Below are 22293 nucleotides of genomic sequence, written 5' to 3'. Positions count from 1 at the left end.
CGGAAGAGTAGAAATTTGTTTTTCTCCAGGCTGAGTGTGAAATGATGGCAGGATAGTCAAGTGTTCCCTTTTCTCATTGTGTATGATCTAGATAATAAGATAGTCTTTCATAATAAAAAAAAGTGAATAATAAGAATATCTATATTACATTTTAAAATGCTATAAAAAGAATTATAATAGAAGCTGCTAAGGAAATCACTGGACTATCCATGTTTTCTCAAATCAAAAGAAAAATTTTCAAGACAAACTACTTTTTCACTGAGATGAATTAAAAATTTGAGTTAAAATAGTTACATTTAATATGTTTTTGAAAGAAGAAAATGATATGGATGGAACAAGTAATTTATGAGTTAAGAATACTGAAGAATTCACTGTTTGCTAACTCTGAAGACTAATAAAACTAAAAATACATTACTGAATATCATTTTCCATATTTCAGTGTTAGAAAAATTCAGCTCCATGTTGAGTCATATTTTTCTTTCTCATACTAATTAATGTCTTTCAATAGGTTCTGTATCATTACATATTAATAGGATGACTGACAAAGAATAGGAAGATAAGTGTTTTCATACTTTGATGATAAAGAAAGAGGAAAAGTAAGAGGCGATGTGGAGTAATTATGGATCAGTTCAGTTGCTGGGAGATACGGTGAAAGATGTTCCAGTTAAAAGAGATTTGAATTCTGTCTCCCCCCCCCTAATTCATGGGACTAGATGCAAATAATTAATAATAAAGAAATAAATGTGCCTCAGTTTCCTCATTTATTAAATATACTTTCTGGTTGTTAGGAAAATTACATGAGGATGATGTCACATGCCTGACCCAGTGTCTGGAATATAGTAGGATCCCATAGTTATTCTTTTTCTTGGGGCAATACATCTGAGATATCTTATTCTCCTAACTTGTCAAAAAGCACAGAGATAAAAAAAAATCATTAAATGTAATATGTTGTCCTTGTGAACGTTGGTAAAAGTTGTGGACTTTAAGGAAAACCAAGGAAAGAATAATGGCAAGAATTTTCTTTGCTTGGATGTTAACTAATTAAAACAAGAAAGTGCAGATAAGGCAGAATCTCACAAACTGATTACAAGGACTTCTTGCATTTCTCACCGCAGGGTCCCGACGCGGCCCCTGCCAGGATCTCGGGCTCACCGCCACTAGGGGCAGATCCCGGGTGACCCTGTTTTATCAACAGCCACTTGCCATGTGGAACACGCTCCACTCTTCCATCTGTGGTGGTACCAGCTTTCAAATCACACGCAAATGCTATTTTCCTGAAAGGCAACTGGTCTTTTTCAGAAACAATAAAACTTCTTAAATAATGTGTCCATTTGAGAGAAGGAGAGGTTTTGCTTCCAAGAGTTAGCAATTTGGACATCTTCCCAAAGTGGTGTAATGTGATTTTCCAAATTGGGAAGATTATAACCTCTCATCCAGATGATCCTTTTGGGATCCTGATTCTCATGTAAGAAATTAGCTACAGCCATGGAGAGATCTAGTGATTCAAGCATTGTTCACCATTTGTTAAATTTTCCAAAAGCCAATTAACTTGTAACAGAAAAGATTATCATCATTAATGAAAAAAACTGGGAGTGGCCTTTTTTTTTTTTTAATCACCTATCTGAACTATCAGGAAGCACTGCTTAGTTCCAATTCTACAGATTGGAAAGAAAACAGTCACTGTATTAATCATTTCCAAGGATATTATCACTTAATCCTCACAATATTCCCATAATGTATATACTATTATGACTTCTATTCTGTGGATGCAGAAGGTGCTGAGGTTAATGGGGGAGATAGGACTCAGACCCAGGCACTGACGGTCAGAGAGATCTCCGAACAACCAAACTATAGTGCTTCTCTTTTAGAAACAAGACTCTCCATTTAGGCCCATAATCGTTTTTGTTTTCTGAGTAATTTTAAATGTCTCCTGTCTGTTAGCAGAAATGCACCTCTATGTATAGAGTTCTAAAACCAAGTCACATGCATTGTATGGAGAACATTCTTGAAGTAAGACATTAGCAACACCTCTCCTCATACTCTGCAACTGAGCTACATTTTAATAATCTCAGTTTAAATTCATTTTGACAAAGAGCCTTGGGCAAATAAACTCTCCACTAACATTGTACATGGTTGTCAAGTCAACTGAAAAAATATTTTTATCTTATAAAACTTCTCAACTTGTTTAAAAGTCACTGCCAGGAAGTTTTGTGATATCCTGCGGAAAGCTGGAGAAACATTTGGATTTTGAAGATGGTCCCTTTTGATGTTTAAAGAGTTAGAGAAGAGAACATTTATGAATTCACTCACATTTTTTGCATAATTTGGAAAGGGTCAGATTTGTAAACAATAATTCTTTAGGAGAGTAAATTTTTTGTGCTCAATATATTAAATATTTCATCATGATGTATTATTTCCCACTGGAAGTCCTATGTTATATAGAAAATTTTATATGAAAAAAGAAACAGTCATGTCTAAGTGGAAGTATATTTCCACAAAATAACAATTTTCTGTAATTCCGCAGCTACATCTGATTTGGTGTAACTTCACTGCTGTGTGCTCATGGGAAAAAAGTACAAAGTATTTTTATTACTTTTTATATTTTGAATAATTTTTAATTATTTAACATTTAGTTGTTACAAAACAATGAAATATGCACTTCGATTGGAAGTTCAAAGGCCATGTAAAGCCAGTCAGCAACAATGTCAAAAACGTTTTTAAAAGTAGAGGTACAAGAAGAGGGATTCCTTGTGGCTCCGCTGTGCATTGTGTGACAGCCTCATGTAGCAACTGAACAAACAGTTGGGAACGCACCGTCTGCTGCATGCTGTACTGGGCTGGGGGTCATGAACCTGAGCAGGATTCAGTTCTTACCATCAAGGAGTTGAGCATCTCCTGGGGTTAGGACACACTATCCTTGCCGTAAGAAGCTACCACATGCCTGGACCCTGTTAGCTCTGTACTCCTTCAAGCTCCTGCCCATCTCTCCCTTTCCAAACTCAGTTAAACCAATGAAGACCAGAGCTGATCCTCTTGACTTCTGGACCCTTGCCATGTCTACCCGACTGACTTTGTGCCCCTTAACTCTTTGCTTTGTTAAACCATGCTTTAATGACTTTAGTTTGTTATGATTAATATAAAAACCTAGTTTCCTAGGCAAAACATTTTAATATTCCTTGGCAACCAGTGACACTGAAAATGTGAATAATGAACTACGTGCATCAGAAGCTTAGGGATGCTGGGGCACGTGGGTGGCTCAGTCAGCTGGGTGTCCCACTTGGGCTCAGATCATGAACTCACAAGTTCATGGGTTCAAGCCCCGCATCAGGCTCTGCTCTGAAAGCTCATAGCCTAGAGCCTGTTTCGGATTCTGTCTCTCCCTGTCGCTCTGCTCCTTTCCCACTCAAGCTCTGTCTCTCTCTGTCTCAAAAGGAAATGAAACATTAAAAAATTTAAAAAGGAAACCTAGGGATGCTGATGTTGGGTTAGTTAAAATGCAGAATTCTGCATCCTCCCCCAACCAATTGAATGAGACTATTTAGAAATAAGGCCTCAGAAACTTTAAGTCATTTTCTAGATGATTCTTACTCAAAACTCTAAGAATCACTGACCTATAGGACAAAACCCCAAGATTTTTATCTTATTTTTCAACTAATCTGTAAACTTGCTTCAACCTAATTTTCCCTGGAACAGTTAATTCCAGCCTATCATTTTGTCTAATTCCTTCCTATCAGAATGTTTTCCCCAGATTGTCTATATTTACAAATGCAACTCAAATTTTAAGACCATCTCCCTGTGTAAAGGAGTCTTCAATAAACTCTAGCATACATTTCCTATGGTTCTTAACGTCTGTGGCTTTCAGTATATGGCATGTACACATATCAGAACTACCTTCTACTTTTGGTGAATTTTTAGTAACATATACAAGCTATCACCATCTAGAATTTAAGTGTTTGAAGAATATATTTTCTTTTTAATTCCTTGATATAGTTAGTTCAATACCTTCTTACATAAATGTCTACAGATCTAGCCACTGATACAGTATCAGAGAAGGAACTAAATATTCTGCAAATTTGACAGCAAGTTGAAACTAATATGACCCCTTACTGATTTAGAGAAATTCCACGCCTGCAAAGTCTGTAGGTGATCTGCCCGAGAAAGGTCACTTGCCTGACTTTGGACCACACTTTCGCCAAGACACATTAGAGAAATACAAACAGAAAGCCAATTCTTGTAAGACCATTCATTAGCTGGGTGATTTTTTCCCCTCTTCCACCTACTCACTCTGACATCCAAACCTACATTTGGAGAGAATCCGGGTGTGTGGGAATGCTGCCACATCTATCCTGGCTCAAGTCCCATTATGATTATTAACTTGGACAAACTACCTACCACTCTAACTGGTATCAATGCCTAAATAAAGTATCAAATACAAAAGCTGTGTTAGTGGTCTATCAGGGTCTCCATAATATGTTCACTTCCTGCCAATCCAGTAAGAATTCTAAAGGATATGAAATCACTCCTTGAATGAACAGAGAGATGTATGGCCCATGGAAGGTGAAAATCTCCTTTTCACATTAGAGTGTTCATAAAAATAAATACACCACTACTGATTATTATTATTGTACATTCACTCTGTATTATGTGTTAGCCATGATGTCATGCAATTAAAGCACGAACAATCTAACAATGAACCTAGAAAGAAAAACTTATCCAAATTGTAGGGATGAAGAAAATTAGTACAGACACATTGACTTGCCTACAGTTTATTCACTGAGTAGCTGGTACAACAAGAATTTAAGCCCAAGTCTCCTCTAAAATGCTTTCCCTATCGCCCGCCCACTGAGTAGATTCTAACCTTAACCAAGGCACCTGTGCCATGGGAAGATGCTGGTGACTTTGGCTACAGGGAATCCTAGCGGGCAGAATGTGGTAACAGAGTTCAATGTTGTTACATGTGGCCATTACCAATTTTAGGGAGTCAAGGAGCATTAATTACAGAATAATTAAGTTTGAACACTTTAAGGAGCAGTGGATTTCTAGAGGTAAATCTAGATAGCAGTCTGTTATTAATTCCTGTTTCCCAGACTAACAGACTTATATTATGATGTAATGCCTTTATCTTCATTTCTCATTAACTTTTTATTGTTTGCCTACTGTCCTTTTAGCATATACCCTCTTTCTTATAGTAGACATCGTGATGCATATCGATGTAGAATAAAAGGCAAGCATCTTTATTCCCTTCTAAAAGGTACTCTTCTGGCAAACTGAGAGAAATTGGCTATATGCTGGCTTCTTACTGAATTAGCAGAATTTTCGGTTAAATGATCCTATCACTAAACTGCTGGCTTTGACCCTTGCAAGTCTATGACTTCAGGACTTCTATGAAAACAGCTGGATAGGCTTACAAACAGACTTCAAGGTAGACTCACCATAGTGATACATAACCAATCAATTTCCACATAGTTTATTTAATATAGAAATACAAAATATCATCAGATACCATAAGATATTTTGCAATATTTGTATTTGTATAGTTAAAAAACTACTTTTTTAAATTTTTAGTTTTTGGTCAGTGAAGGCAACTGCATTCCTTGACCCAAACTAATTCCTCTTTTCTACTTCTTGAACTCCACTATCCTCTATTCTAAATCTCAAATGAATGACCAAGAGATGAGTATTTGTACAACAAATGCTTAGTCATTCAAACAAATATTTGAGTGCCTATAATGTATAAGGCACTTAACTTTGTGCTGGGGCAGAAATAATGTGTTAGTAATCCTGTTTTCATAGAGACTGCTATTCAGTAGGGCAGCTGTGTAGAGGGTATAAATATCAGTACAAATCAGTATATATTAGAAATTAAGTGATATTTGGGGCACCTGGGTGGCTCAGTCGGTTGGGTGTCCAACTTCGGCTCAGGTCATGATCTCATGGTTCGTGAGTTCGAGCCCCGTGTTGGGCTCAATGCAGACATCTCAAATTCTCTGTTCCCTCTCTTTCTGCCCCTTCCCCACTCACACTCTGTCTCTCTCTGTCTCAAAAATAAATGAACATTAAAAAAATGTTTTTAAAGAAATTCACTGATATTTAGAATAAACAGAGCAAGGGAATTAAAAATATATATATATTTCCAACCAGACATTCAGGTTTAATTTTGGAAAATGGAATTTTGGAAATGGAGAAGTGGACTATCATGTGAGAAAGGTAGATGGGGACCACTGTAAACGTCGTGAATCTAAGGCTAAGTTCACTCGTCAGGTAGGAATGGACAATAAAGATTTCTGAACTAATGTGTGAGACACAGCAGAAAGATAAAGTGCTAAGGCAAAAGACCAGGGAAGCAGGTGTCACAATTGTCCAAGTCTGGGAAGAATAAGAGAAGAAATAATGGACAGATGAAAACAGTAAAATGTGACAACTGCTTATGAAAGGAATGAAGGGGAGAAAGGGTTAAAGATGATTCAGATGTCTCAAGTGAAGAAGTGACAGCAGTACTGATGCCAATAACAGAAATGCAGGTGTCTGAAGAAGCGGATTTACAACCTGGAACCACCCCTGTTTCTACTCCAGGCACAATTTCCAGCAGGGTATGTAAGCAAATGTCATTGATTTCAAAGGCTTGTTGGTTCACAAGACATCTGCATTCCTGGTGCTCTGGCAAAACTTAAAACTTTAGCAGGTGCCCCACATATTTATTGCCTTCAAGGAGCTAACTTTGCATATTTATTGCCTCATTAGCCTCTCAGTTCTGAAGAAACTCCTGAATTGCCAACTTAGTGGAAAAGCCACGGCTCCATGCCCAAGTTTAGTGCTATGTATTAGCCTTTTCCCCTGGTTCACCAAGTGAGGCAAAAACCAAAACCAAAGAAGCATTTTCTGGCCATATCAAAAAATGTTCTATGTTTTCATAATGACATGATTTATAATTTCCTTTAACGTATGTAATTTTATCCACTCGACATCTCTACAAAGAAGGCAATCTAATTACCATATAAAAGTCTTAATCAGTAATAAACTATTAATGTTTAATACACTTTCTTTTAACTTATAAAAATACAGAACTCTGCTAGAGCTTTCTAATGTTCTTGACACTGTTACATGTATAAGTTATCATAAATGTGCTACAATCCAAATTATAAAACTGTGACATATACCAATTTCAAGACAAAGAATTTTATCCACAATTTTATGCCCATTGTATTATTTTAAGAATATAACTTACCTTAAAAAGGCATTTTCTACAATTGGGAAAAGAAAGCACCTAGTCATCAGATGCTAATGGGCAAAAAGTAAGTATTACTTTATTAACGTAAAACAGTGACCATTTTCAAGTCTTTATGATTATTTTTATTGGCTGCATATTTTTTAGGCAATGGGCCCAACTTTAGCTAGTCAGGAAAAGGTGTGATGTTCAACCATTCTAGTAAGCAAAGAAACATGAATTAAATTGGAATTTAAAATGTGTTATGCTCAAAGTTGGCAAGGGAGCCGGGACTATTCACCAGGAGTCCTCTAAATTTAGAAAATGATCGCCACATGGCCTCCAAAAATAGTGCACCACTTTAGACTCCTCCTGAAAATGTATAAGAATATGTTTCCCCTACACATTCCAACACTTTATACTTACACGGTTATCAAAATATCATCTAACAGCTATTTATTGAGCACATATGAAGGGTGTTAGACAATGTTAAATAACAAAAACAAAAAAAAAAGAAACAAGACAAGTCCCTAGCCTGAGGAACCACATTCAAATTAAACATGCAGAGATCGCAAGATGATACACATATGATAAACCCACAATTGTGAAAAAATTAAGAATGAAAACCACAGAGAGCCTAAAAGAACATATGAATGTTAAGGGATTTAACCTATCCATAGGTCTGAGAGAAGAGTGAGTGAAAACAGGGGAGAAGGCAGGAAGAATTTTCCTGCCAAGGGAAGGGAATAGTCCTTACGATCGAAGTAAATATGGATTCATCTGTACAAATATATGTAATCTAATGGGTGAAAGGAAAATTGCTTTGTGATCTGAACTGTCATTCTATGAATAATGGTAAGTTTTTGTTTTTGTTTTTAAAGAAAAGCCATGGATAGACCTCCATGAACTGTGTGGTACCTTTTTATTTAACAAGTCTTTCATCATTCTGTGTATTATTTGGTAAGAGTTTTTTTTACATTAAGGTAAATATTACTTTGTCAGATAGGTTGCAAATACTTCCACTGATTGTGATTTATCTTCTGACTAATGTATTTCTTTCTTTGCAATGATATTTGTTTTGACTCATTAATTTTATGTGACTTTTCCTTAAGTACTTCTAACTTTCATATCTACAATGACAGACCTTCCTTATTAAAAGAGAAAAAGAAAAAAAGCCAAGAAAAAATTATCAATGTCCACAATCATTTTGGTATGTTCCAATGTCATAAATATGGTACAGAATCAGATTCCTGTTTGTTTTTGAATGATTCATTTCTTTCCACTGACTCAGGTTCAGCTTCTATTATATAGTGCATTTATAAATCTTTTCCTAATTTTAGGTTTAATTCCTTTTTACTCTGTTCCATTGACTTACTTATTTAACCACCAGCACAAACTGCTTTATCTATTATGAAATGTATTAATATCTGATAGAATTCATCTTCTCCTCTCTTCCTTGTTATTTTTTTTTAACAAATATCTTATATTGATTTTTCCACATGGAGCCTATAATCAGTACATCTAATTAACAACAATAACAAAGGAAAGAAAATTCTATTGGCATTTTGAGCCAGTCACATTAAATTTATATATGGATAATTGTCATTTTATAATATTGACTGTTCCTATCCCAAACCAGAAAATGTCTTTCCATTTATTTAAACCACTTTTATGACTCTGTGTGGATATAAAATCTTCTTTTTATAAGTCTTCTACATTCCTTTGTAAGTGTTTTCTTAGGTATTTTATCTTTTATATTTTATCTTTTGCTATCTTCAATATAAATGGCTTTTTTCTTTCTTTATAGTGACCAAGTGGCTGTTGTTTATGTACTAAATAACAAAAATTGTTATGTAATTTTGTAACCCTCCCCCCCAATTCTCTTATTGTTCTAATAGAGTCTTTTTAGTAGGTTGTCTTGAGTTTTCCAATTATATAAATAATGTTCATTTTGTCATTCCTTTCTAGTTTTATTTTTGTTTTAATATTATGAAATATATTCATGAAAACAAATATGTAAAATATATATGTTAATACATACTACATATATTTGTGTGTGCCTATCTCTGTCCTGTAGTCTAATACAACTTAGTGGTGATGGTGAAGTAAAACCATCACACAAATTAAAAAATCTTTTTGTTAATGTTTACTTATCTGAGAGAGCGAGCATGCATGCACACACATGCACACAAACACACAAGTGGGGGAAGGGCAGAGAGAGAGAGAGAGAGAGAGAGAGAGAGAGAGATTGATTCCCAACAGGCTACATGCCCAGGGCTTGGTCTCATACACTTAACTGACAGAGACACCAAGGAGTTCCAGAAATTTAAAAAAAAAATTCACAATCAGATCAGTTCTAAGATCATGCCAGACATCTCTATTAGGTCTTATATTTCTGCCTTCAAAAGAAGGCAAAGAGTATGTGCTGTTTTAGAAATCATTTCAACCCTAAAGTCCTAAAGATAGTCTCATAAATGTTCTCTTAAAAATGTTGCGTGTGACGTATCAGTCTTTATTTTATGCCAAATCGATTTTTAGAAATAATCTGCAGGTATTCAGTATCATTTTTACACATGTGGTAAGCCAAGTGCATCATCACATTTTCCTGAAAAGTCAAATTTCTCTACTGACCTGCCAACACCTTGCTCAGACATCAGGTTTTCATCTAGGCACGGACCTGTTTATGACTCTGGATTTTGTTCTATCAGACTGTATTTGTACATATTTGCACCAACGTCTAAATGTCTTAGCTGTTCTGGTTAGAAAATTAGTCTTGATTTCTGTCAGGGAAAGATTCCTGCATTATTCCCCTCTCATCCTCCTCTATTGCTGCCTCTATCTTCAGCTCCTCCTTCTCCAAGGAAGTTTTGGCTATTTTGACTATTTGAACTTATTTGAAAATATTTGCCAACTTCCATAGAGACGCAGTGCCAGTCTATATATTGAAATTTCTATGAACCTGTAAATCATTTACAACAGACTTGACATGTGAAGAAAATAAATCGACTCACAAACATGGTATAGATTCATCGACACAGGTTTAATTGAATAAATTTTAATAAGGGTATATAATTTCCTATCTTTTGTTGGTTTCCTTCCTAAGTACTTTGTTTGCAATTGCTACAGTAAATAGTATCATCTTTTTTAATGACATTTTGTATTTTTATGTTGATAGCTCTTTTTTGTATATTTATCTTATATTTAATAATCTTACTAAATTCATGAATTAACTATATACTTTGCTTCTATATAACATCATATTTTTATATAGGGAATCACATCATTTGCAAATTAAAATAGCAATATCTTTTTTCCCTTCCCCTCTTTATGGCTCTTATTTATTTTTCTGCCATGCTTCACTTGTTTGTGTCTCCAGTACATACACAGAAGCAGATGTGGTGAGATTCTTGTGATTTTCTTTTTTTGTAGAAATGTTTTTAATATGTCACCATTAAGAATGATGTTTCCCAATAATTTTGGTAAATATACATCAGCAAGTCTTGTCTTACTGTTTTAGCCATTGTGCATCTACTGTGATACTATAGTTTCTGCCTTTAAGCTACTAACATGAAGATTAAGATTCTTAAATGATAAATGACCTTTCCTATCCTGGTATAAAGCCAAATGTACTCCCTTGTATTTCCTTTGTATGTTTACATAGTGCTGCTTTATATGAAAATGGTTTTGGGGCACCTGGGTGGCTCTCAGTCAGTAAAGCAGCCGACTCTACCTCGTTATTTTGGCTCAGGTCATGGTCTCAACATTCGTGGGTTTGAGCCCCACATTGCATTCCATCCTGAAGCAGAGCCTGCTTGGGATTCTCTTGTTCTCCCTTGATCTCTGCCCCTCTCTTGTTCTCTGTTCCTCTCTCTGACTTGATCCTCTCTCTCTTTCTCTCTTACTCTCTCTCAAAATAAATAAATTTAAAAAAGAATTTTTTTAGCATTTTCAGATAAGAAAGGACTATAACTTTCCTTCCTCATAAATGTCCCTCGCTGACTTTTATAATACATGAATACTAGCTCTACTAATGAACTATAGGGTGTTCCTTTATTCTCTAAAAAATTAGATTAATATTAGCATTATTTATTCATTGAACCTTTCTCTGTGTCTGACCTTGTTTTCCTTGGGATAATTCTAATGTGCTGATACAACTCCTTTAAACGGTTATAGAGCTTCTATCTTTCTATTATATTTTCTCAGAATTTTCCCATTTCATCTGTTTTTAATTTTTTATCATGACAGTATTCAGTATATTTTCTTTGTATCTTTCTAATATCTTCAGTATCTGTTATACTGCCTCTGCTGATTTCTAATACTGTTGAATTATGCCTTTTTTCCTTAATCAGTTTTATTATTTGTCAATGTTATTGGTATTTTCAGAAATCTAATTTTGACTTTGTTACTTTCATTGCATTTTTCTATTTTATTAAGTTCTACTCTTTTTGATTTCTTCCTTCCAGTACCTTTTACTTTGCAGTTATTTCTCTAACCTCCTAAAACAAAAATTTAGGTCATTAATTTCATCATTTAATTGTTACATATGTATTTAAAGTTACTAATTTCCCTCTATTGCTGCTTTATCTGCAAGGCTACAAACTTGGAAAATAGTGTATTTGTTATTGCTTAAGCCTGAGAGTATTCTGGTTCTCCTAATGATTTCTTTTTCTGAATGATGAGTTTTACCAAAATATGCTTATAACCTTCTATACTTATTTCTAAGATTTGGTTGTTTAATTTAATTGTATTGTGGTAAGAAAAATTCATCTGTAGCTTAACGTTAGGAAATTTGTTTAGACTTGAAGAATAAAATATGGTCATTCTTCATAATTATCTGTGTTTTGAAAAAGCAGGTTTTCTTCATTACGTGGCTGCAGGTATTATTTCTGCCTGTAGATCAATATTTCTAGTTGTTCAAATCTCTTCCCTAGAGATCTTTCTATTCAGGTGAACTATCAGCTACAGAGAGCAGTGTTAAACCTTCTGCTATGAATGTGGTTATTTATCTGTTTTGTTAATGTTTCGATTTATGCTCTGAAACTTTATAATTAGAATATGTTAGATTCTGATAGCTTTTTTTCTTCATTCCATGTCCTGAAGCAAACTACTTGCTCCCAGCCAGCTGGGAACACACATTGCCTTATAAGGGACTGTGAGGCTCGACTTCACTCACCAGGGTGCATTCACCCCTCAGCACCTCCCTCCAGTACCAAGAGTTAGCACCCAGGGAACGGGAAATGCCAGCTCTTTTATGCGGAAAGATGCCTCTGCCTCTAGCATGTGGAAGGTTCTCCTGGCTCTTTTTCTTGGCTGGTTATATAAAAAAATTCTCCTTTTGGGATTTTTAAGCCTTTGAAATGGGGATGGGAGACTTCAGTGTCTTTTCTTTGAAAAGTTTCTATTGAAACTTCCTTTCAACACAAATCTTAATGTGAATCCTAATGTGAATTTTTAAAGTGAAAAGAAATGACAATATATTACTTATAGATAACAATGAAGGTCCTTAAAAAGAATATTATTTTTAATTTCTGTGAGACATTACATTTGTATATTCAGCTCTTCTACAGATCATAGGAGGTTATACAGACTTCACTTTTAGAAATAACTAATTTATCTTCATCTAATAAATACATTTTTGAGTACATATTATATGCCAAGTATGGAAGTGCTATTGTTCTAGATGCTGAAAATACAACAGTAAACTAAGGAGTTAAGTATTCACTGTACAAATACAAATAGATGGATAGATAGATACATAACGAACAGATATATTGTTGGACTTAGAAAAGTTTTATGACAAAAATTAAAGCAAGCAGAGGGTATAAGCTGGAACTGTGGTTACGGCTATACTTTTAAGAAATAGTAACAGAAAGGCCTCACTGAGAGGGTGATACTTGATCAGATATCCGATGAAGAAAGAAAGAAGAAATGCAAGGGTTTTGAGTAATAGAAAAGAGGCTGATGCATCTTGGAGCCGGGCTAGTAAGGAGAGGAATGGTAGGCTGAGGGGGAAGGAGGCTAGAAATAGGGCCGACCCGGCCAATAGAGGGCTGGGGATTATACCAGTGAGATAGGAAGCCACTGGAAGAGTCTGTGCAAAAACGTGGGAGAATTCGCTTCGCTGTGAAGGTCGCTTCCTGCCTCTGAGTTCAAGCCGGTTGTGAGTGACAAGGGGCTGGTAAGGTGAGATCACTCAGGAGGCTACTTTAAGAATCCGTATGAGAGAGAGGGGTGGTTTGGTCCAGAGTGGCAAGAGGAGAATTAGTGCAATGTAAACAGAACGTGGATATGTTATGAAGGCAGGGTCAACAGCTGATGGAGTGACTGTGGAGAGTGAGAAACGGAGAGAGCGAGGATCATTTCGTTGTGTTTGGTTGGGCAGCTAGATGGATACAGACAGCTTCCAATTACTGTGGCAGGAAGACCCGAGGCGAGAGCACTTCCGAGCTGTGGAAAGTCATTTCTGTGTGTGGTGAATGGAATAATGGCTCACTCCACGTGGCCTTGGGTGCATTTACCAATACACAACATTATTTTTATAAAACTTTACCTGATGCCCTGTTAAAAGTTTCAGACAATATTTAAAAACATTCTAAACAATGTGTGCAGGTAGCATGTTTTCTCTAACAAATTTTCATCAACATTCTTTGCATAAGAATACTTTACTAAGAAAATCACTATATTGAAGCATTATTTTACATATATATTGAATGCCTGATACGTCCCAAACACTATAAAATGAATTAGGAATCCCACGATAATAAAAAATTGGCATGGCTCATTACCTCTTGGAGCGTATAGCCTGCGAACAGATGAGTGACTGAACACTTACAAAGAGATAGTGCCATTAAGTGCTTAATGGCGAGACTGCCAGTGCACAAAACACAACGTGTAAGAGGTGGTTCCTGAGACGCCCTGCAAATCACGATCAGGAGGAGAGAAGAGCTTGAAGATGTGAGATGGGGGTATTCTAGGCAGAGGGAATCGCACGTGCCCTTGTACCTCGGTGCGAAGAAGTGTAACGCATGAGAAACCCTGCGAAGACTCTAATGGTGCTGCAGTGCTGGCAATAACAGGGAGCACGGTGTGAGGCAGGAACAGATTATACAGAGCTGGCCCAGAAGCAATGTTGAGTAAAGGGAAGGTAACTAGAAGGATTCCTCCGCATCTGGGGCAAAGCACCGTAATTAACAACAACTCTGGATTCGGGTAACTTTGACTCTGAACATCCACTCAGGCACTTAATTAGCTGTGTGAGCTTTGGCAATCATCCTCTCTAAAACAAATCTAATATGATTACCTTCTTTCTTCAGGTGGGAGCACAAGTCTTTGGTCTCAATGTGCTAAGTCGGGGCAGTTTTGCTGTCCAAGAAATCTCTAGATTTAACAAGGTTAGGAAAAATCTCACAGGATTATGTTACTAACAATTACCTCTAAAACTATCATTTCTCTGATAGTTTATATATTTTACGAATTCTAAGGCCAGAGGATAAATTTTGATAAAAGCTTACCCACTTATTATCAGAGGTTACTTTACTTCATGTTGGAATCAGTGAATTGTTTGTGGCCATAAAGAAAAAAGGATGTGATATGTCTATATGGTATATGTTTCTATTTTTTGCTACATAAATTATAAATGTATTATATATAAGTTATATATTTATAATTTTGTTATAATGTATATATACATATATTTAACAAAACAATCTACAACACCACTAAATATATCAGAAAACATGTATTATTGGCACTGGATTACATTGTAGGATTTATGGCTAAAAGTGTTTCATAAATATATGAGAACAGAGATATACAACTCAATTGCAGACCACCTTTCAGGCTAACAATAAAAATATCAGGCTCTCTACCAATTCAAACATGACTTCCACACAGCAGTGACTTGGAGTAAGCGTTATGCGGCAGGTCACACGGAGTGTGGTCGGTGCCCTGCTGCCACTGGCAAACTCGTTTTTACAGATCTGTGTCTAGATAAGTAAGTGGCACTACAGTGTAAATTGGTCACATCACTAAGCACGCAGCTGAGTTCAACTGACTTTTTTTCTTTGCTTTGCTTTTTTCATTTTAAGACTTGTTCAATGAAGCAAGCAACGTACTATATTCTGGCATAGCTCCTTATAGCATCAGAGACCACATTTTGAACAGTAAGATAATTTATTGAGCAGTTAATGAACAATCAAATTTAATGGAGAGAACTTTACTACAGACAATAAAATAAAGTCTAGGTGGCCTTCTAATGTTCAACAGCAGAACACAGTGGGGCAAAAGACTGAGACAGAGAGAAGAAAATATACAACAAATAGGCAAAAATGCGTTCTTTTCAATTTTTGAATGAGGGGCCATTTCTAACTGCAAAAAGCTATAGAAGAAATAACTTACAAAATAGCATTTGACTACTAAGAACATTTGCAGTTCAAAAACATTAAAAAACAAGATTAAATTAAATAAGAGAACTAGAGTATTCTTAACAGCATATGCGATGAGAAAAGAATGCTCTTAATGTCAAATAACTCCTGAAAAATTCATCTCTATTAGCTTCAGTGTCCTCATCTGTAAAAAAGACAATAATCACAAAATATAGCTCCAGATTTTTATGAGCCTGGATTATAGAGGAAAACACAGTATTTAATGCAATGCCTGCTAATAAAAGGAGACATTATTATTTTTTTTAGAAAGGCTTTAGCAATCTAATGTAAGTCTGATATCTTAAGGCTTAAAAATACTGTGTTGTGGTGCAGTACAAAGTCACTGCTCCGAGTTGGGTGGTCCAAAATCCACACATGGAAAAGACGGGTCTGGTCCTTGCCCAGTTCCTGCGAGGTGACCTATAAGCATCTGGCATATCCATCCATCCTCCCTCCCTTCTTTTTTATTTTTATTTTAGAGAGAAAGAGAGAGAGCAAAGTGGGGGACAGGCACAGAGGGAAAGAGAGAGAATCTTAAGCAGGCTCCACACCCAGCGTGGAGCCTGACACGGGGCTCCATCCCACGGCCTGAGCTGAAATCAAGAGTTGAACGTTCAAATGACTGAGCCAACCAGACACCCCTGTAATATCTCTTCTGATACGAGTATCTGTTTACCTGGGGACTCCTGGTCAAGCCAGATAGCTCATACTAACAATAGGATTTAGGGGGAGGACATGGCTGGCTCGGCTTCTGGAATGGATGGAGACCGAAGGTGTGCATTGCAGGTGGTCAGCTATGCCTCCATGACCATCATTACCACCTAGTAAAAATCCTGGGTACCAAGGCTCAGGTTAGTTCCTTGGGTTGGGCAGTACTTCGTTTTCGCACATTGTTTAGAGAATTAACACACAGTGAGTTCTGCACAGCTCACCTGAGAGAAGATAACTTATAACTTGTGCCATGTGTTCCCAGCCCCGGCCCCATATTCCTGCTCCTTTGCTGATTTTAATCCAATTCTTTTCAGTGTAATAAACTGTCACTATGAGTAAAATAGCTTGACTGAGTTCCTGAGTCCTTCTAACAAATCACTGAACCTGAGGGTGGTCTTGGGCACACTCCCCAAACACAGCAATCTAACTACAATTTATATGTCAGTAATAAAGTCTGGCTTGAATTAAAGTAAAATTTCTTACTTTAATAAATTGTTGCTTACAAAATATATTGTATATGCGTATACACATGCACTCAACAAACTGTCAAATTCACAAACAATGTCCTACGGTATTTTTTCTTATAAAAATAAAGTTTTTAGCTGTTATCACAGTAAATTAATGAAGATCCCATTTGTATTTCATCAATATAAACACACTTAATATCAATAAAAACATTCTATGGTTGACATTTTTGCTTCTAAGAAAAAAAATCACATGCTCACCTATTGTTAGAAAGGAAAATATTTGGGAAAAGGAATCATAAAACACTGGTATAAACAACTTATTTCCTCTTTCTTGCCTTGGACACTAATTTATACTTTTGTATATAATTACATACAAGATTTTTTAATTGGCAAGTTCCCAAAGGAAAATTTGATACATTTTTCATTTAAGATTCATTCCTTTGAAAGAGTAAAGGAGGATTTTTGTTCTCTTTATCAAATTCTCACCCTTAAGACTTGGCTTTTATTACTTGGTGCCCCTTACTGGTTTTTCTAGCCATACATGGAGTTTCTCTGGGAATTTCTAGAAACTAAATACAGGTAAAATACATAAACACACTCATCCCACATCAGTTTAGAAACTTTTCATGCGTCTCTAGAAAGGCAGTCTTTAACTAACAAGTTTAAATGGAATCACTCTGCCATTCTGAAATTATACGATCTATTTTCTAAGAAAATATCTCAGAAAAAGTTATTGACCCTACGCCCCCCAAAAAGAAAGAAGTTTAAAAAGAAAAAAGAAGAACTTAACAGTTTCATTTAAGTAGCTGACTTAATTATATCCCTAACATAAAGAGCTCTGCTGACTGGTGTGCATGATCCATAGATATAATATCTAACATTTGTGAAAACTTTGCTTATTCAAGAGGCTATGTGTGTATAAACTTTTTTCTTTCCTCTCCTACATTTTTCCTTTCATTTTGCTTTATATCTTATGCTGGATGATGATAATATAATTTATATAGATGACCTCTCTCCTGTCTGTTTGTTTGTCCACTATTCTTACTGTTAGTGTATCCCAGTTTATAGCATTAAGAAAATGGGGCACCTGAGTGGCTCAGTTGATTAAGCTGATTTTAGTTCAGGTCATGATCTCTGAGTTCATGGGTTCGAGCCCTGCTTGGGCTCTGTGCTAACAGCTCAGAGACTGGAGACTGCTTTGGATTCTGGGTCTCCCTCTCTCTGCCCCTTCCCCACTCCTTCCCGCCCTCTCTTTCTCTCTCTTTCTCTCTCTCTCAAAATAATAAACATTTAAAAAAATGAAAAAGAAAAAAAAATACTAGCCCCTACTTTTGAGAAAAATACTGCTTACACGTAAAAAGGATTTTTAGCAACTAAGTAGTTCAACATATATCCTATGTCCTGGTCTTAATCCTTCAAGCATTACCCATACCTTTGGCACATCTCTATTGATTTTGGGTACAGCTCTATAAAAGGCAAATAAAATAATATTTTACTACCACTTTAGCCATTCCAACCTGAGTTCCTGGTCATAAACCAATGTTTCTACTACATAAAGCTCAAGTGGCCTTTCCTTAAACTATATCATTTAATTTTTAAAGTAGAGATTCTTGACCAAGACTTTGCATGTTAATAAAGTAACTTGCATGGTGGTTGGTTCCTTTAATTTGTGTTTCTCTTATATTTTAGAATACATTAGAGATTAAATAAATGTATTTTACATATCCTAAAGTAAGATTGCTTCTTAAAGTGAATCTTCCACTATTCATATTGTCTGTTTCATAAAAATATACTCAGATTGCTTATACTATTCAGAAACTTCCACTTAACCTCTAAAAATTATAATCATGATGAATTTGTACTTATTGTCTTAAAATTTTTATACCAACTTTTTCTTGCCCCTAACCATTATTTTCAGCATTTTTCATTCAAATAATGCTGGTTTTCCTCACTATAATTAACCTGGAATATATTTAAACTAAGAAAATTATATTGGAATTAAGAGTCTAAATCCTATCATTCCTGGAGTACAACAGTGAAATAAGTTATTGTATTATATACATCCCTAAAGGATGATGAACTTAAAGTGTTATTTATCTGTTTTGTTTCTTTTTTGAAAAACAAATAAACACATGTCTTCTAGAGCACTCTATTGACTACTGAAAGACTGCATGGAAAAAAATGAAAGTATATTCACACATTTAAAAATCAACCACTGTTGATCATGTCTTAATTCTCAGACTAGGTTATGGGCACATGGGTATCCTCAATTTCTGATAATTCACTGAGCTGTATCTTTATAACTTGATCATCTTCCTCTACTTCAGTTTACTTGAATAAAAGGCTTTTTAAATCAAACACATTATATAATGCCCTATATGATCTTCTCCTGAGCTTTCTTAGACCAATCAAATTCCATAGCTCAATTTACTCAATTGTCTCCCGAGTCCAGGCCTCTGATGAAAATGAAGTGTGCTGGGCGTCTGATACTCAGTACCCCGGGGCCGAAGCCTGATGAGCTGGAAAAGATGGTCCCAGTCTAAAGGCTACAGACGCTACTCAGCTCCAAGGAATGGCTGCCATATGGGACTGTAGGTCTGATGTTGCCAGGTCTGGAAATTTGAATTTTTATGTCAAATTTATACTTTTTAATGTTGGCGACGGATTCAAATTTTTAAACACTACCAGCCAAACTAAATATGTCTTTGACCAAAGAGGCCTCCGTAAAGATCACCTCCCTGAGTAGGACCTCACTAAATCTGAGTCCAATTAAAATGTTTTTCACATGTACTGCTGATACTGCTAACATTCAGGGAAGTCCACATTCAAAATTCAGCCTGACTCCACATCTTTTCTACTGTAATATACCAGCTGTAAATATGTGCTTCTGCTTCTATAATCTGAATCCCAGACCAACCCCATAACACAGGTATTATCCCCATTTTACCGATGAGGGATCAAAGGCCCAAAGAGAGCAGATAAGGAAAATAACACAACAGTATGACTGAATTAGATAACCTGAGTTCAAATCCTTCCTCCAACACTTAACATTTTCATAACGAAATTAAACTCAAATTGATTTCTCCATGCTTCAGTTTTTTCCCCTGTAAGATGGGTACTCTAAGAGCCGTACATCACAAAAATGTTCTGAGGAGATATATAAAGCATGTAGAAATGTCCTAGCATATAGTAAGTGCTATCTAAGTGCTGCTGTTACTAATTACTATTGCTATTATTATTATCCGTAAAATTACAGTCTTGCTTTTCGAGTTTTAAGTGAACTAAACTAAGTACTTAGAACTTTTCCTGAGACATACTGTTCATAATATATTAAACTGTGAGATCGGGTGAAGTTTCTTTCAAATACATTACTCCAAACCATGCAGATTAATTGCTTTGCTCTGTATAGGGTAATAATAAATACTACTAGTTTGGAGGTATTTTAATTTGTACTTTAATTTTTTATTTTATTTGTACTTTATTTTGTATTTTAATTTTAATTTCCTTAGACATTTGAATAATGTATAGCTTTCTAGTGTCAGGATTATTGCCATGTTTCTATTTGAAATGTGTAGAGAAGTGAATCATAGGCCATGAAATGAATGTCCTAATGTGAATTTTAATAATGTAATAAGATTTTATTCCAAGTATCAGGAATAGTTACAATATTTAGAGGACACTCTTTAAATTTAGATGATCTTTTCCATCTCTTTTTGTTTCCCTAATTTTTAAAAAACCTGAGCCCCTCCCCCTAAAAATCCCAAAAGATATACATGTAATTCAATAACTCAAATTACAAAGTTATATGCTAATATGTGGCATAGCCAGAATTTTTACTTACTTGTGACCCATTTCATGAGCAATTGTAAAGGCAAGATTCAGGCCATTGTCTTCAGCAATAATACATTTTCTCTTTTCACTACACATTCCATTCAAATAAGCTATACCTAGAAAACACAAACATCAATTATCATATGTCAGATTCAAATGTAAACCTTTATGCTAGGAATCAGTAGAAAAAAATGAAAATTGAAACTTCTTCATTCAAATATGTCAATATTAAGCCATGATATCTAGCCCTTATAAATGAAATTGTAAGGGAAGTTGTGTATGTATAAGTCACTCAATAAACTCTTAATATTCTTTTCAATTTCAGATCTCAGATTAAATTATTTTATCAGTTGTCCAATTTTCAAAAGGCATGCTATAAGAATACATTTTGTAAATACTGGTTTTCATTGTCATGGAAGATAAATGAATGGTCACTACTTGGAAAATATAAATAAAAAAGCAATGATTAAATTAAGTGTTTTTCAATTCTTATGAAGAAGCTTGTTGCAAAAAAACAAAAACAAAAACAGAACCTAAAATAAATGACATAGAGGATATTCTTGAACTCACATTTATATTTTGAGTTATTAAAATTTAAAAATTTTATTTTGTAAAATACCATTTTAACTAATATGACAAAAAACTGTGATATATGGAATACTGAAAAGTATTTCCTTTGAAAATTTCTTGGCTAATAACATGGTCTGACTGCAGACTATATGATAATGAAATATTATTTAAGACAATAATTTTTGCAAAATACTTGATCTTTTGGTTTAAATTAGCAGGAAATTGTATGTGAAATCATTGACACTTCTTCATCAAAGGTTTATGCACCATTTTACTAATTAAGAAATATCCCTGAATAAATATCCTTGAACACAAAGAACTATATAATCTTGCAAGTGTAAGTTTTAATGCATTTTCAAATAGCAAAGGTTGTTAAAATTATATTTACTGTTACTGAATTATCTGAACGCTAAGTAATCCTCATACCCATATAAAATATATTTAAGCTCATTATATGAAGAAATTACAGGCTGGACAGGTGGACTGATTTGCCTAAGATTACATGACTACAAATATTATAGAATAAAGATTTGAAATGAACTCTGATCCATCTACAACTAATGTTTATTTTCCTACTGATTATAATTTAGTGCAGAGTGGCCCCTAGTTAAAGATGATTAGGTAACTACGTGTGACTTTTTACTGTCTTCAGAAACATAAAAAAAATAGTGTTATGGAATGATTACATTTAACCAAAGGAACACATTGCCTTGCCCATGTTTGGGAAAAACAGAAGGTTCATGGAAGAACATGAACCAATTTAGTGGACCCATGCCCAAATTACAAGAGAAGATTTTATGAATTTGTTAGAACCCCATGAGGTTCAAGAATCGAGACACACAGGTTTGACAGAGGCACTGTTTGGGGATTGAAAATAGAGATTAGATGAAATATGTCTGAAACCCTCAACTACTCATTCAAATCTTCATCTAGAATGTCAAGGCTGGTATTTATAGGTCTATCAGAAAATAAAGATAAATTCTCTCAGCAAAATGTAGTATAAACATACTACTTTTAAAACCTAACTATAGGAAGAAATAGCCAAGAGATGAAATGCATAAAGATGTTCTTTTATCTATATATTTAG

The 22293-nt window shown here is 35.1% G+C and overlaps 1 protein-coding gene across 1 annotated transcript in view; it reads right to left on the bottom strand.

Annotated features, from left to right (window-relative positions):
- Positions 1 to 22293, bottom strand: part of ADAMTS19 (ADAM metallopeptidase with thrombospondin type 1 motif 19) — a 229737-nt gene that overhangs the window by 104302 nt on the left and 103142 nt on the right. The window contains exon 8 of the mRNA XM_029941162.1: positions 20647 to 20752. Coding sequence (XP_029797022.1) covers positions 20647 to 20752 — 106 coding nt within the window. The remainder of the gene's footprint in view (positions 1 to 20646; positions 20753 to 22293) is intronic.

The sequence above is a fragment of the Suricata suricatta genome, chromosome 6 (genome assembly GCF_006229205.1).
Source record: "Suricata suricatta isolate VVHF042 chromosome 6, meerkat_22Aug2017_6uvM2_HiC, whole genome shotgun sequence".
In the NCBI taxonomy this organism is placed as follows: Eukaryota; Metazoa; Chordata; class Mammalia; order Carnivora; family Herpestidae; genus Suricata; species Suricata suricatta.
This window is presented reverse-complemented; position numbering and strand designations above follow the sequence as displayed.